The 16732-nt window shown below is 42.3% G+C and overlaps 1 protein-coding gene across 1 annotated transcript in view; it reads right to left on the reverse strand.

Moving 5' to 3' along the window:
• Nucleotides 1-16732, reverse strand: part of LOC126298915 (protein trachealess) — a 1138333-nt gene that overhangs the window by 155038 nt on the left and 966563 nt on the right. The window contains exon 4 of the mRNA XM_049990456.1: nucleotides 13188-13426. Within this exon, the coding sequence (XP_049846413.1) occupies nucleotides 13188-13426 (239 nt within the window). The remainder of the gene's footprint in view (nucleotides 1-13187; nucleotides 13427-16732) is intronic.

Raw genomic sequence — 16732 nt, forward strand, 5'->3', positions numbered from 1 at the left:
CGCAGTACTCGTGCATGGTTAAAATAGGACTAGGGTGAGTTTATCGTACTTCTCCGGCCACCAGTCTCCCCGGATTTAAACCCAATCTGAAATCTATGGGGACACCTCGAGCTGGCTGTCCCGCCTTGGATCCTCAACCGAGAAACCTAGCGCAGCTGTCCACGGCACTGGACCTCAGATGTCAAGTCCCATAGTGCTCAGAGCCATTTGAACCATTTGAATTTGAAAAATGTAGTCTTTTCTATAAGAAACGAGCTCAAGGTAAGGATAAATAGTGAAAGGAGGTAGTTAGTTAAATAAAGCAACAGTTTTTTTGTGTCAAGTAGGACCACAGCAGATACCCGTAGACAGGCTGTATACGAGGCTAACTGGAGGTTGCTGAAGTCTAAATACAGTTGTCAAGTAGGTAATGCATGGAGGTAGATCAGAAAGCTGAGTTTGTTGCAAGACTTTCGGATGAACATCTTTCACACAACCCTCGCTTAATTTTAAATGACTTATCTCAAATCATTAGTACCCCTCTTCTCAGCCTTATCTGACTCCCTTATTTCTCCACGCTGCCCACACTGCTTGCTCCAAAACCCATGTTTTGTTTTGAATTCAAAATGTTGTGGTTTTCAATAAATTTGGAATTTGTTTGTATTATATTGATTTACCCTGTGTATTTCTTCTGTGTGTAGCTGTTAACATTCATTCACGTAAAAGTACCGTTTATAGGCCTATGCTACTTACAACAGTCGGTGATCCCATTTGAACCATATTGAACATAAATCAGTTTGCAGATTGAATGGCGACTCATTAAAGGAAATTACATAAATCTGGCTCCAGCTGGTGGAGGACGGTGGAAGTGACAATCATCCTCTGCTTACAGTCTATCTTACAGTTTGTCATACGTTGCTTATCTCGTATAAAGAGGCAATACAGGGATATTAGAGTAGAAGAACGTGCATGGATTGAGGGAAAACGCGGAAGACGTAAATCTGGATGGCAGCATGGAGATTCAAACCCTGTTCACCGGTTCCAGCGTTTTAAACACGGCTCCACATCGCTTTCTGAACTGATGTTTTAAAACTACGCCGCGGCCTTTGGAACAAAGGGAGAGTCTAGGCAACCTCTGTTTTTATCGGTTTCACTTCCAGTTATTCCGTTTATCCTACCCTTTAACACCTAGTAAGAAATGCGTCCTAACGGAATCCACCAGCTAACAAAACTGGAACATCCCATAGATAACAACTTGACATGTAATGCACGCGCGATTCCGAATGACGTGTGGTGCTGCGTTTTCGCATCCCTGTACATTATTTGACGACTTTTTCAAGAAACGTACACGAATGAGAGTTAAGAATATTAGATGTGTTACTGTCACCATGATAACAGGTTTCGCAGTTTTAAGGGATTTGTTGTATATATTTCCACAGCTATCGTCGACATTTCTGTTTCTGGATGCCAGAGTACCTGTGGAGGAGAAACGAACTGTCCAATAGGAATTTCAGGAACGTTAGTGGTTGAAAAGCTGTTAAAGTGACTGGAGTTCAGTGCTTATATATATGTGATAGTGATTTCGGTCTTGGACGTATCGAAGTAGCCACGACTCACCGCAGCGAAGAGCGCTGTGCAGCCAGGGCGCGGCGATTGTTCGCTCTCTTTAAGACGTTGTAATTCCCCCACCGGTGGTGGAGGTTAACCAGGGGCTAGAACAAACTAACTTTATCGGATTATCGCTGGCCGCTGCGGTCAGCAGCTCGCCCTCCCTGGACGTCTTCGGCCTTCACCACCAAAGATAATTGTACGGCCGGAAGGCGAGTTCAGGGGTAGGAGACGCGCTCTTGCCAGTCGCTGACCTTCACCGTCTGTCGTCAGCTGCCAACGGGAAAAGAGCACAGAAACGCCGCGATGTAAGTACAAACTCAAGCTTGACTGGCAAAAAGTAATTTCACTTCCGTCCTCTGCTGCGATAGCAACAATATCAGTACCACGACGTGATGAAAGGAAACGCCTCCGAATTCCTTATGTGAAAAATCCTAACGTTTTTTAAATAACAAAACGGTATTAACATCGGTGTCTTTATTATTCATGTCTACATATTTATTTCCCAATATGGTCGCGTCGGCGACGAACACATTTCTCCCAACGAGAGACAAGTTTATTGATACCGTCACTATAGAATGTTTGACTTTGTTGCGGAGCCTCAACCTCTCCTCTGCTTGTACCGCTTCATCACTATCAAAGTGGAGTTCTTGAAAGTGCTCTTTTTGTTTTGGAAAAGGGATGAAATTCAGATGGGGCCAAGTCCAGACTGTAGGAGGGTGATCGATGACAGTGAACGAGAGACGTCGGACAGTTGCAGATATCGCAGCGCTCGTGTGTGGCCTGTCATTGTCATGCTGTAGGAAGGGGCGTTCCGTCTGTGGAAGAAGTTTTTGAATTCGAAACTCGATTACAGCACGCTGTTTCTCACGCACCTACATTGCTGCATTACACACTGCCATGTTAAATGCTACAATTCGGAATCTTCTAGATGCACAAGACTGCAAATACGTATTCACATAAAAAATGTGGAGGCATTACTTTTCAGCAGGCAGCAGGCCCTCTTAGAAATTTCACGTAGTGGCCGTGGGCGTTTTGACGGAGTTGCTGAATAAAGGATTAATTATCAGTAACACTACGCAGCTACAAATCAATCGTTTAATATGGAATGAAGTGGCAAAATAAGAAAGTCACGAGACTCGTATTCATTGGGGATGATTCTCATATCCCCGTCAGACTTCTGGATGTAGATTGTCTGCGCTTTCCACAAATGACTGCAGGCATTCGCCTGGACGAGTGCTCCTAAAGAGGCATCACTGATTTTCTTCCCAATTTATGTTCCATTAAGATTTTGCTCCGTTACTAATTGCTGCGAGGCCGTTTAATTCTGTTGTCCCGTTTTATCACCGTATACTAACCTAATTAGGCTGCGTCTTGCATATTGTGTCGTGGCTTCTCGCATCATTGACTAATGAGACTTTCAGGGTGCAAGCGTACTTTACCGCCATCCTGGAAAGTAGCGCAGTTCAGGATTCACTGAACTTCACGAACTATCCAGTTCAATGTGTTTACCAAGCAACATTCCATAATCCGTAGGCGAATGAATAGCGTCGCTGCTTTCGGTGCGGAAGGACTTGGACTTTATTCCTGTTACCTCATCAGGTTTTTTTTTTTTCAGAGGTAGGGGTGTGGTATGGGGTCCACTCATCTCTTGTGAGGCCAGAAGAGGAGCTGCTTGAATTAAAAATCAGTAGAATTATCAGGAGTCATATGCTGGCAATAACGGATGGAGGGAGTGACAACATGTTGATCACATTTCCCACGACCATAGATCGCTGTTCGTTTTGTGGGCAGCAGTCGGCCACTCTGAATAGGCCTAAGGCCTAATCGGTGTGTAATGTTTACAGTTCGCAACTGACAGTCGTATATCCAGGTAGTGGAATTTAATTTAATTTTCTTTCTTCAAAAAGTCGCGCAACACAATTTACATTTAAATCCATTGCTTTTTAATGGCACATAGTACCAAAATTACTTTCCTTTCTGAGTGGAAATAAGAGATGAGTGGATACAGGTTCAACCACGTCATCGGGAATTATGGAAATGTTTACGGGTTGTTAAACAAGAAAAACATGCTAGAATGTTTGATGGTTTAGAAACAATTATTTGTCTGTAGTTAGATATTAAGATTTTCTTAATCAGCCGGATCTTTGTAAGAGTATTGGGGATATGTTCCAATATAATAAGCTACATAAGGTAGATAGTGTTACATAATGGCAAATAATTTACAGATAACATGAAAAATGTCAAGTACCTGAGTTTACAGAAAGTGTCGAGAACAAACAGCATCACTAATTACTGTCCAAAAGGTCATTTGTAATGACTCAACTCGGTCGTGTTAGCATAGTTTTTCCTCTCGGCACACCATTCATAATGAAGCTAATTGGCCTGGTGGTGGTCGTTCGTGTCAGTACTTAAAAGTGGCGACAGGGAGGTCAACATTAGTGATACCATCGATAATAGATGGCGAAGAAATGGATCCTGTTCACTTGTAATATATTGTATTATCACAAATTTCTTATCTGCAAGAACAAATCTGGGTAATTGAAGCTTTATGTTTCGAATTTCACGAGAGTTTACTTCCAGGAAGAATAGCACTTTAAATAGGAATTGCAGCGTTTAAACAGGCCATGAATCTATCTGTTATTTTCGAAAGTTCCGCGCGAGCATACGCTGTCGCATGTAAAACAGTATGCTCTTGTCATATAAGACAGCAAACATTGTGATATACGCTTCCGGCAGTAGCTCACCACGAAGCTATTACCGCAAAGCATAGGGATTTCATCAATTCACCGACCGGTATTGGCTCAAATCTTGTTAAAGCTTGCAGACACTGTCTTACGAAGGACTAATTTAAATGATTGGCGCTCCCCTCCTTTGATTCCACAAAGTTTCCAATGGTAATCCTCTTAATCGAATAAGAGTATATTTCTGAAACTTTGCAGACGACGTGTCTTGTGAATGTAAATGTGTTTTTGAGTAGCAGTCTGCGTGAACTCGGCTGCTCACGCCAGAGAAGACCGCCACCGAATTGGTTCTGTCACAGATTTCCCCCTCATCATAGAGCTATTGGTACAGCCGATACAAAAAGCCCTTTTACACTAGAGCGGAATCATTTGTCCCATAAAAGTAAACGCTTCAGGTACTTGCGTTTTATAATAATGCATAATAAGCCAAGTTAAACCCTTCATATAGTTTTCGTTTTCGCGTTAATCTGCCAGTTTGAGGAAAAAGAGCCAAGTCTCTTATCTCCCCAAATAATCTGAATCACCTACGACTCTCGCGGCAACACAGTCATCAGTTTCCAGAAGACTTGTGACGTATTCTTCTTATTTCTCTCGTTCCACAGTATATTAAGAACATGTAGAATGTTGCCGTGCGGTTCTAGGCGCTACAGTCTGCAGCGGAGCGACCGCTACGGTCGCAGGTTGTCGACGTGTGTGATATCCTTAGGTTAGTTAGGTTTAATTAGTTCTAAGTTCTAGGCGACTGATGACCTCAGAAGATAAGACGCATAGTGCTCAGAGCCATGCTGCACTGGGCCAAACAGATGGAAGTCGGAAGGTGTGAGATCCGGGCTGAGGGGTGGAACCTAGCGGGCACACATCTGGTAGATGAGTGTGTCAGCACTACCAACAGAGGCGTCCAGTTGAGCAGCGAGTCTTTTGATTGTGAGCCGTCGATCATCTCGAATGAGTGTGTCCGCACGTTCCAACATTGCAGGAGAAATGAATGTAAATTTTTGCGGTCTGTCGGGCCGCGAGAGACAGGACACGTTCGAGCGACCGTGTGTAATGAAGACATCGCCTCGCCCAACGACTCAGCGTGCTTTTGTTCACTGACAGGTCTCTGTAGACATTCTGTAAGCGCCTATTCATATCTACATTGTTCTGGTTCTCCGCAAGAAAAAAGCTCAGTAACGGCTCTGTGCTTGGAACGCACTTCTGTTATAGAAGCCATTTTGGAGGCTAAGTGTAGCGCGGCAGCATACCGGAACTTTCTGAAACTATAAGCTCTGCGACGGGAATATTCCACTATGTCCCAAAACGGGAAAGGAAATCGTCAGTGACTTTTTCGCAGGAATCATCCGTTATTCGTCTCAACTTATTCAGGGATATCAAGGAAGATCTAAATATGGATGGCACTTGCATTAAGTTCTCCCAAAATGCAAGTCCGCCAAGTTCGATTGTATCTAAAAGTTTTAGTAATCCAGATCATATCTGCAAAAAAGGAAATAAAGAAAACTAGGATTTTTAAGTAACCATGAGATATCGACAATTAGGCGAAAGACATCTATGAAAAACAAAAGAGAAGCTGAAATTATAGGCTTAGAGAGACCCGAAGGAAGAAAAAATGAAGTATATGGCTATGAAAACAAAGATGATGGTTATAATGGTTGCGGTGATGACAATGACGACATTTCTAATATGTTGATCCAAGCCATTCACCACACACGAAGGTCCAGTTTCCTGTTAATTAGTCAAATAAAACAGAAAATATCCTATGTAAAATATTCAATGTTTAAAACATCCTTATAAAAAGCATTTTGCTCGCAATCGAATTTGAACAACTGCTTGAAGTCGGCGTGCGATAACAGTCTGACTGGTAAGTCGTGCACGTGTGTGTCGCAACATTCAATACCGTTACTAGTACCGTTTTAACAGAACCGCGAGACCAACAAACTGCACATTGTGAAACGTACCTACCTACAAGGAACTCATCGATGTGATGTGGAAGATTCGTGTGATTTCCACTAAAAACCTGTAGAAAGTTTCTTGTACAAAGTTAAGGAATCGCATTAACAAAAACAGCCATTAAGTTTTGCGTGACAGTTTACCGGTTACATCAGCTGAATGTGTACGGAAAGAAGTGAAAAATCCTTACGCGTTATCAAAGCACTGTTACAAAAATCTGCACTCGAAGCTCGCTAAAAGTTACTTGTCAGTCACTATATTTAATTCAAAAGACCCACACAAAAATTTGAGGACTATAGTTCTCATCTTCAGGATTTTAACTTACCCTAGCCGAAAATTTGCGTCTGATTTTGTAAGTCTATTAATCGTGTGAACGAATGCAGCCAATAATAACGACGTCAAATGTAGTTAGTATACATCTTATCCGATGCACACATAGCACAAATCAGATGATATAGGGCAGCACTTGGTTTCGCTCAGGATCATATACACGTCTTATCACAGATATTTAATTGATTTCGTGTAAAATTAAGTCACCTGAAAAAAGGAGTTCCACTTGCATTGTGTGGGTATGGGAAGTTCTCGTGATTAAATCACATGTTCAGTCGCAGACATATCTAATTCCATTTGTAATGAATAAAACAAAAGTTATGTTATAATAATGTCGGATAATATTTGTTACGTTTATGTATGTCCATCTTTTCAGAGATGGTTGCGGGACTCGGCTGTTCGATACAGGAAGTCAAATTAAACGCTTTCAGACATATATTTTCCAAACTTATTTTATTTGGCTACCAGTTTCGGCGATTTATTACGTTACACGTTGCTGCTTGCCATAGCGATACCTCCTGCTTGCTATAGGTATCGCTATAGCAAGCAGAAATATGCTAATACCAATGCTGCTGGCCCCTGTTTTGATACGAAACAAGGTGGAATCTTCCTACACGTCTGTCAGGGGCCTGAAGATGATGTAGTAAATCGCTGAAACCGGCAGCCAACTGAAATACGTTTGTAAACTAGACAACTGAAAAGTGTTTGACTTCCTGGTTATGTTATTTTTATCGCCACGCTTCCATCCGTTACCAAATCGGTGACTCCTTGATCCCTCGGCAGGTATCCTACGAATATATCCCCTTTCTTAGTCACGTTACGCCAAAAATTTCTTTTTTCCCCAGATCGATTCATCATCTCCTCATTAATTTCTTGATTTTTTGTTGATATTGTTGCAGGGCAGCTTCTCTGCAATCCCATTTTTAATTCTCACATGCTTTACTTCACTCAGAATTTTCAAGTTTCCATTGAATTACGATAAGGTATATAAGGGGGCGATCAAAAAATTTCCGTTTGAGAGGTTTGCTGCAGCGTATATGCAACCCAGTGTGACTCCGATGTGGGTATATAAGCACCAACATGTTGGCAAGGAGTTAGTGTGGCCTTCGAACGTAGACTTTTTGGAGGCTCGTCATATTAGTTTCATCTAAGTAAAGCCATAAATAAAAAGTTGAAAGGAGAAAAAATGCAGCAAAACAGAATGAAAGGAATAAATCTATAAGCAGATATCACCGCCTCGACGGCTGACGTTAAAAGAATGGGAAACAAAAGCCATAAGTTTTTCATAGGGGTATTCCAGTTATAAGGGCGAAATGATTGTAAATGATTAACACTTTACATTTTCTTTTCCCTTTCATGGGGCACCCTACCTATAATCGTAGCTAATTGCGGTACTATAATACAAAGTTTATTATTAGTACACATCCTTTCGTCCTCCACTGCTGCGTGATGACAACGTATCTACAATTGCTTTTTGAGAGATATTACGCGTGAAGATTCCAGATATCTGCAGTAACTGCTCGTCAGAACTTTAGATTGTATTTTTAAATGGAGTTTAACAGATCAGAGAATGGTGTTTGGCACGCCATGACAAACAAAATTCTCCGAGAAGTTGCGGTTGAAGCACTTCTGCCGGAAAGAGCACTATAGCCCGCGGAGAAAAATCGCGGCAGAAGGCGGGAGCGAGCGTAGTTTTCGGCACAGGCTGTGGCAATCACTGTAACAACACGTCTTTGCGGCCTGCTGAGCTGTAGTTACGTGTGTAGGGAGACATAACTAACAACATTGTCCCTCGTAACAAGCTAACCCTGTTACACCCCCGCCGCAGTGATGACATTATAGTTTTTAAACCGGCAGGGTGGGGGCCTAGCGAGGGGAGGCAGTTCTTTGACGACTGTCACATTCCCGCCACCCTCGCGTCCCCCGCAATACCCCCCTCACGTCCTTCGCTGCGAAATGCAAATCCGATCATAGAAAGCAGCTGATGATGGCACAGCTAACCTAAATCCAATTTCCATTGCCCAGCGATGATGCAATTAGTCGCCACTTATTGTAAGCCAAACTCGGTTAATTGAAGGCCCGAGCGGGGCGTAGGGGAGGTAACAATAGCACGCGCTAGCTGTTAGCTCTCAAATCTACATTCGCGCCGCGGCGCTGAACATTCCTAAAGAGGAGGGAGGCGGCGTGTGACGCATACATGCGTGTGGAATAAGTCGCCACAGTTCACCGAACAGCCCCGCTCAAATAACGGAGCACTGCTTCCGCACGGGTGGTCGTGAAAGCCAGGTGCCACTTGTTAATTCCTTTCGTATCACACATACTTGCGACATGAGGTAGGAACCAGGACGCATCCGGCCAGGGAGTGAGCGGTGCCACCAGGGGCTTCATTCCTTGGCACTCGCTACCTTAGTTAGCGAATACAAAGGTCACTGAAATCTCATCTACAAGACCGCCGGAAACTAATGGAATAATATTCTCACAGACATCAATGGCGATTTTTCGTGATTTATTCTTACTGTAAAAATCAGTATGCCTATGTTTCATGTCCACGTCACTCGATGTATAAATTTTCATAGATTGCGTAGGTGAAGTTCGGATATTTTGGAATACTATTTACTTTTGTAGTTGTATCTCCAAACTGAACTCAGTGTTACCTCTCAAACACACCTTATCCTAAAATTCAACTGCTTGGAAATTAGTGTCTGTATTTCTCTAAATAAAATTCAAAGAAATTAGCGCCAAAAATAGTTTTAAAAAACGTTGCACTTGGAAGCTTATAAGGAATCTCTGGGCAATAATGAATACAGTTGTAAAAGTGGAAATAATCGTGTAAATTTGGTGGAATATTTCTTATGTACACAAAATACAATAATGAGATTGCTCTTGATTTAAAGTCTTAAAAGAATCATCGGTAACAGAAAAAATGATTTGATTCGACAGCAAATGTTAAATTCAAAACAACGTTCTTGAAGCAATTATCTGTTTATGTAAATGGAAGTGATTCATTTTACATTCATCTATTTACGTAAGTTACAAATCTAACCTTCGTTACCTGCACAACCAATGTGGGTTTTTTGGAATAGCAAGTATTCCATATTGCCCGACAAGCTATTTGGACTTCACAACGTATCAACAGAACCAACTTTATCCATAGCCTAAAATCGAGCGATACATTACGACCTACTACTCTTTTACGTAATAAACTGATAGTTGAAATGGTAATTGTACATTCTCAGTAACTACAGTACATTTCAAAAAACACATCGACTTACGTATTTTTGAGGGAACGCGCTAATCAGGGATCTAACTAACAATATGAAAACGTAATAATTACAACAAATAAGATCAAGAACAAAACAGAAATGGGGCTAAGCCACTATGAGTAGCTTAGTGACGGCACCATCGCAGCGAAGACAGACCCGAAACCAGCTTGCACCACACAAGTACAAATTTATTTGCTAACTTGATCAGCAGACGATGGAGAGAATGAATGAATCTATGATGAGAAAAAAGAATTAAGTCAGATAATTATGTGAGAGCAAAATACAATTTTGATGGAGGACTGAAGATTCGAAAGTAGGAAAAGGAAGGTGAGGGAAAAGAATGGGAGAATGTTGACTGGAGTATGGAATGGACGAGGAGCCTGTGTTGTAGAATTTTGCACAAAGCATAATTTAATCGTCACTAACATTTGGTTTAAGAATCATCAATGAAGGCTGTATACGTGGAAGAGATCTGAAGCCACGTGTAGGTTTCAAATATATTACATATTCGTAAGACATATTTTTAAACAAGATTTTAAAGTATAAGACTTTCCATAGGCAGATGTGGACTCTGATCATAGCGTATTGGTTATGAAATTAAGTTAAAAATTGCGACACTTCAAAGCGGTTAAAAATTAAGGAAGTGGGACATGTAGAAGTTGAAAGAACCAAAGATTATTGAGAGTTACTTAGGCAGCATTAGGCAACGAGTGACTGAAACAGGGGGAAAGAATACAGTAGGGAAAAATGGTTAGCTACGAGGGATGAACGACTAAAGACAGCGGAGGATCAAATAGGTAAAAAGACAAGGCCTAGTATAAATCGTTAGATAACAAAGGGATTAATGAAACTGAAGGAAGGAGAAAATATAAAAATGTAGCATTAAGTAGGCGAAAGTGGGTACAGACGTCCCAAAAATGAAATTGGCAGAAAGTGTAAAGTGGCTATAAAGGAATGGCTAGAAGACGAATGCAAGGCTGCGGAAACGCGTTGTATAACTAGGGAAAAGGTAGATACAGCCTATAGGAAGATTAAAGATACCTGTATGATTATCAAGAGATGAGATGTAAAGTAATAAACAAAGAAGGGAAAGTTGAAAGGCTGAAGGTGTATACAGCGAGGCTTTACAAGGGAACTGAATTTTAAGAAAGGCTCGAAATACATGAAATGGAAGCAGCATTAATTGAGAAGCGAGTGAGACACGGCTGTAACCTATCCACTATCTGTCTCCTGAGCAATCAATAACCGAAGACAAATAAAAATTTCGAGAAGGAATTAAAGTTCAGAATAAAGAAATAACAGACATTGTAATCATGTCAGAGACAACAAAGGTCTTGGAAGAGCAGTTACACGGTATGGACAGTATCTTGAAATGAGGCTGGAAGATGAATATTAACTAAAGTGAAACAAGAGTAATGGAAATTAGTAGAATTAATTCAAGCGATGAGGGAATCATTAGATTCGGAAATGAGGCTCTATAAGTAGGAGATGAATTTTGCTATTTAGGCAGTTGGAGAACTGATTACGGTGGAAGTAGAGAGGGTATCAAATGCAGACTGACAACGGCAAGAAATGCGTTTCTCAAAAAGAGAAATTTGTTAACATCGAACATAGATTTTAATGTTGGGAGTTCTTTTCTGAAGGTATTTGTCTGACGTGTAGCATTGTATGGACTTGAAACTTGGGCGATAAGCAGTTTCTAAAAGAAGAGAATTGAAGTTTTTGAAATGTGGTAATGAAGAAAAATGATGAAGAATAGATGGGTAGATCATGCAACCAATGTGTAAGTACGGAACCGAATTAGGGAAAAAAGAAATTTGTGACGTAACTTGTATAAAAGACGAGATCGGTTGATAGGACACATTATGAGACATTAAGGAATCGTCAGTTTGGTATTGAAGGGAGACCAGAGCTTGGGTAAAGTTCGCAGATTTAGACTGGTATAGGCTGCAGTAGTTATTCTGAGATAGAGAGGCTTGCTCAAGACTGACTAATCTGAAGAGCTGCATCAAACCAGTCTTCGGACTGAAGACCACGAAAAACAACAACAAAGTTTAAGAAACGTCTTTGAACTCCCTTGGATGATCATATGACATTTGATTCTCATGTGGATGATGTAAACGAAAATGTGCGTAGAAATCGCACCGCACAGCTGTACCTCAAGCATTTATGATGAAATAACAGAAGAGACTTGGGTGGGATGCACAGCGATGACAAGGCCCCATAGACAGCTCGTGATACCTGGAAATTTATAGCTACTTGTTCTGTGGTGACGTCAACTGGATCTGTGTATCTGAAAGAGAATAACTACTTGATGGACAGAGAAAGTGAATTACGTTTAAATGTACTACAGTCCGAATGACCTGCGCTGTCGAGATTACAAACCTACAATGGTGCGATGGCGTTTGACATCTGTGTAGCTGTTTATGGAAAAAATTATTCTGAGAATATGACCGGAAAAATGAGGAGAGGTGTTGAGGTATAGTTCTGTATCACCGTAGTCTGCGCTAATGTCTTGGGTCAAATTCGAATCCCACTACGGTATGCCATGTTCTGAAGGCACTGCTGATTGTGGTAAGACCCTCATATAGGGGCGACAACCTGGTGGCATGGAGAGAAGGCTTTGGTGTTTCACTCTTTCCCTTCCTTTTTATTCCAGACTCATCCACCTAACATAAGTACAACGTTACACGTCACTGCACGTGCAATCATTATGTCAATTCATACGTTATAGGTACACTTAATATTCCAATGACAGATTCGAAGAATAGTAAAGCTATTACGAATCTACGAAATATAAGTTGAGGAGTGAACAAAGGATTCAATATTATTTTTAACTTAGAATTTAGAAATATGAGAATCTATATATCTAGAAATTCAGGTACGGAAGCTCAAAATCTTGCCTTCTTGGAATTCTGGTGTTGTTAGTTATGCAGCAGTACTTCGATGAAGTTTGGATGGTAACAAAGAAGTACTGGCGGAAGTAAAGCTGGGAGGATGTATCGTGAGTAGTGCATAGATAGCTCAGTCACTAGAGCATTTGTCTGCGAAAGGCAAACGTACCGAATTCGAGCCCTGCCTGACACACTGTTATAGTCACCCAGGAGGATTCGAATCACCGGTGACTCCGCTACAAACGAAAAATTCACTCTGAAAACAACGATCCACTCATTCGCCTGAAGTGATTTAGTGCTACAACTGGGTATCTAAATCGGCGTGATCACTTAGTGACCTTTCTCCATTTCCCAGGAAAGAAACTGAATGTTCGGGGAACAGATGAAACAGAACTGACTTTTAAAGCCAAAGAGACACTCACCCTTAACGCTTTTATTCGGCGGCGGGCCGTCGCGACTCCATGGCGGGTCGCCGTGGCCCGAGAAGTCGCGCAGCTTGAGGTAGGAAATGGTCAGCCGGATGATGGACGCCTTGTCCAGCTGCGACGTAATGGCGGCGGGCAGGGGCAGCATCTTGGCCAGCTCGTAGAACTCGAAGTTCTCCTTGCCGCGGCGGATGCGAGCTGCATCTCGACTCTTCTCCTTCCGCACCTCCAAGATACTGCAATCAAAAATTTATTTATTTAATTAACCTCACAAGACTAGGACCATTGGGTCCTCTTTTACATCTAAGCAGGTATTCTACATATTTTATATAACAAGCATTACAACAAATATGTTACACGTTACATCTGATACACACTATCTAATCAAAAGTATCCGGACACCTATTGGTGGACATTAATATGGCGTGCGTCCACCCTTCGCCTTCATGACGTCTTGTACTATGCTGGGGATACCTGCAGAGGAATATCAGCTCATTCGTCCTCCAGAGCCGACACCAGAGAAGGTGGTTGTCTATGTTGGATACTGGGGTTAGACGTTGTAACTTATTCCAAAGGTGGTCCATTCGGATCAAGTCGGGACTCTCGGCTGATCAGACCATTACGGGAATGTTATAGTCCACAAACTATTGCCTCAGAGATGAAGGGCGCAATGTCATGTTGATACATTCAGTTATAGTCCCCAAAGCGTTGCGCTACTGTAGGCGGTACACAACGCTTTAATTTATTCTCATATCCTTCCGTACTTAACAGTTCTTAGGCACAATAAAGAGAGCACAGCCTAGCCATGAAAAACGCACTCATATTGTAACACCACCTATTCCACACTTTGCTGCTGGCATTAAACTTAATTGCAGACAGAGTTCTCTACGTATTCGCCAAACCCAAACCCTTCTGTTGGATTACCATCACTTCAAATCACTCATTTCCAATCATCCATTATCCAATGGAATAGCTCTTACAAGATGTCAAGCGTTGCTTAGTACTGTCTACAGAAATGTGTGGCTGATCAGTAGCTGCTCAACCACTGCACTCCATTCTTTTTATCTCACTGCGCACGACCATTGTGCTAGCTCGACTAATGGTAGCACTGTGAAACTCACGAATGATTTCTTCTGTTGATCTTATGAAATTTTTTGCAACTATCCTTCACAATGCGCGACGGTCCCTGTCCATCATCACATGAGGTCTGCCTTGTCTTGGTTATCCATTAGCGTTTTGAATTCACAGTCACACCATCAACAGCCGATTTGGGCAGCTATGGACGGGTTGAAATGTCACTGATCGATTTGTTACTCAGGCATCATCCAATACAATGACTAGTTCCCGTTCAAGGTCACTGAGGTCTCCTGTACGGGTGTCTGAAACTTCGAGGGGCTGTAGAGGGTTTCGCTGATCGTCAGGGCTCAGTTCGAAGCGGAACTCATCAGTGAAGACATTTCTACTTCATCCAATGAGATTCCAGGCCGGAGAAGTGTCTGGAGACGCCCGGATAGCTGCGGGATACCAGCCTGACTGTCGATCGCCGTACGTCCCGACAACCGGGTGGGATGGTCTCGGGCGTCATTTCTTTTCCTACCAGGACCCCTTTGGTTGTCATCAGATTCACCCATAAAGCACAGCGGTATGCCGACGATATTCTACTCCCCGTTTAGTTGCCGTTCATGGCAAGTCATCCTGGGCTTATATTACAGAAAAATAATGCCTGCCAGCAAACATCGAGAGTATCTACTACTTGTCTTCGTACATACTAAACTATCCCTGGGCCAGTGACATTAAAGGATCTCTCCTCAATTGAGAACATTTGGAGCATTATGGTCAGGGAACTCCAACCAGGTCGAGATTTTGACGATCCAACGAGTCAATTGGACAGAATTCTGTGCGATATCTCTCAGGAGGACATCCAAAACTCTATCAATCAGTGCTAAGCCGAATAATTGCTCAGCTCGTGAAACTCTTTCACTTGAATAAATCACCCATTGTTTTCTGATACTGTACGTCATATCTACCGATTTCTGTCCCATTCGGATAATTCCTTCGTGATGAGTCTCTTTGTTTATCTTAGAGCGAATTGCGTCTCAAGTGACATAAATGTCGAGTTATCGTTGTATGCTGACCCAAGGAAAGGCGGAAACTTGAAGAGCTCAAACTAGGACTGTTGTCCCCACAAATCAAATGAATCTCGTCATAATTGTCTTCTTGAAGATTCTGTTCTGGGATAGTTTTTCCCAGTAATGAACAGGTTAGAGACATGGGATTCGTGTTACGGAGACACCAGATTAGAATCCTGTTTTACCTATACTGAGTTGTGTTCTTTGAGGTTTTGCTAAAACACTAAAAACGAGTGTCGGAATGATTCCTTCAATCAGGTTACGGTAGACCCCCATACTACAGCCCTCCCCCTTGTCTTTATTGGATTCGTTACCAACAAGATCTCAACTCAAACAACATAAAAGAGGGGAAAGCTATTCCGGTTTATTCACATGTCTATATAGGTCTCAGCCGTGTCTGTATCTAAAATGTAAAGTGTGTGGCAGAGGTTTTACTTCCCGATACATTTTTGGAAGATGCATGGATTAAAACACTCATTACATGGGTCTTCATGAGCTGTGATCAGTGCAGTTTTACTTTCGTAACCCTATGACAGAGTAAAGTGGTGGTATGCAGCAGTGTAGAACAACATGTACTTCTAAGAATGAGAATTGGAAGAGAGCAGTTAGAAGCGGTAAAGGAGTTTAACTGTTTGGAATGCAATATCACAGGGGGTGGTAGAAGACGGACAGAAATTGTGAGCAGAATACAGCGGTCCAAATTGCACTTAATCTGTGAAAGATCTTATTCACCAGCAAGAACATCAGTCTGAAAATAAGGAAACGGATCAAGAAAGCATTTGCTTGGAGTGTGGCCTTGTATGGATGTGAAACTTGGACGATAGGAAAACAAGAGATCAGACTGCTTGAAGCCCCAAAGATCTGGTGGTATTCGAAGGCCAGCTGGAGAGACAGAGTTACCAGTGCAGAGGTGCTGAGAAGTATATACACTCCTGGAAATTGAAATAAGAACACCGTGAATTCATTGTCCCAGGAAGGGGAAACTTTATTGACACATTCCTGGGGTCAGATACATCACATGATCACACTGACAGAACCACAGGCACATAGACACAGGCAACAGAGCATGCACAATGTCGGCCCTAGTACAGTGTATATCCACCTTTCGCAGCAATGCAGGCGGCTATTCTCCCATGGAGACGATCGTAGAGATGCGGGATGTTGTCCTGTGGAACGGCTTGCCATACCATTTCCACCTGGCGCCTCAGTTGGACCAGCGTTCGTGCTGGACGTGCAGACCGCGTGAGACGACGCTTCATCCAGTCCCAAACATGCTCAATGGAGGACAGATCCGGAGATCTTGCTGGCCAGGGTAGCTGACTTACACCTTCTAGAGCACGTTGGGTGGCACGTTAGACATGCGGACGTGCATTGTCCTGTTGGAACAGCAAGTTCCCTTGCCGGTCTAGGAAT

This window comes from Schistocerca gregaria, chromosome X (assembly GCF_023897955.1).
Source record: "Schistocerca gregaria isolate iqSchGreg1 chromosome X, iqSchGreg1.2, whole genome shotgun sequence".
Classification (NCBI taxonomy): domain Eukaryota; kingdom Metazoa; phylum Arthropoda; class Insecta; order Orthoptera; family Acrididae; genus Schistocerca; species Schistocerca gregaria.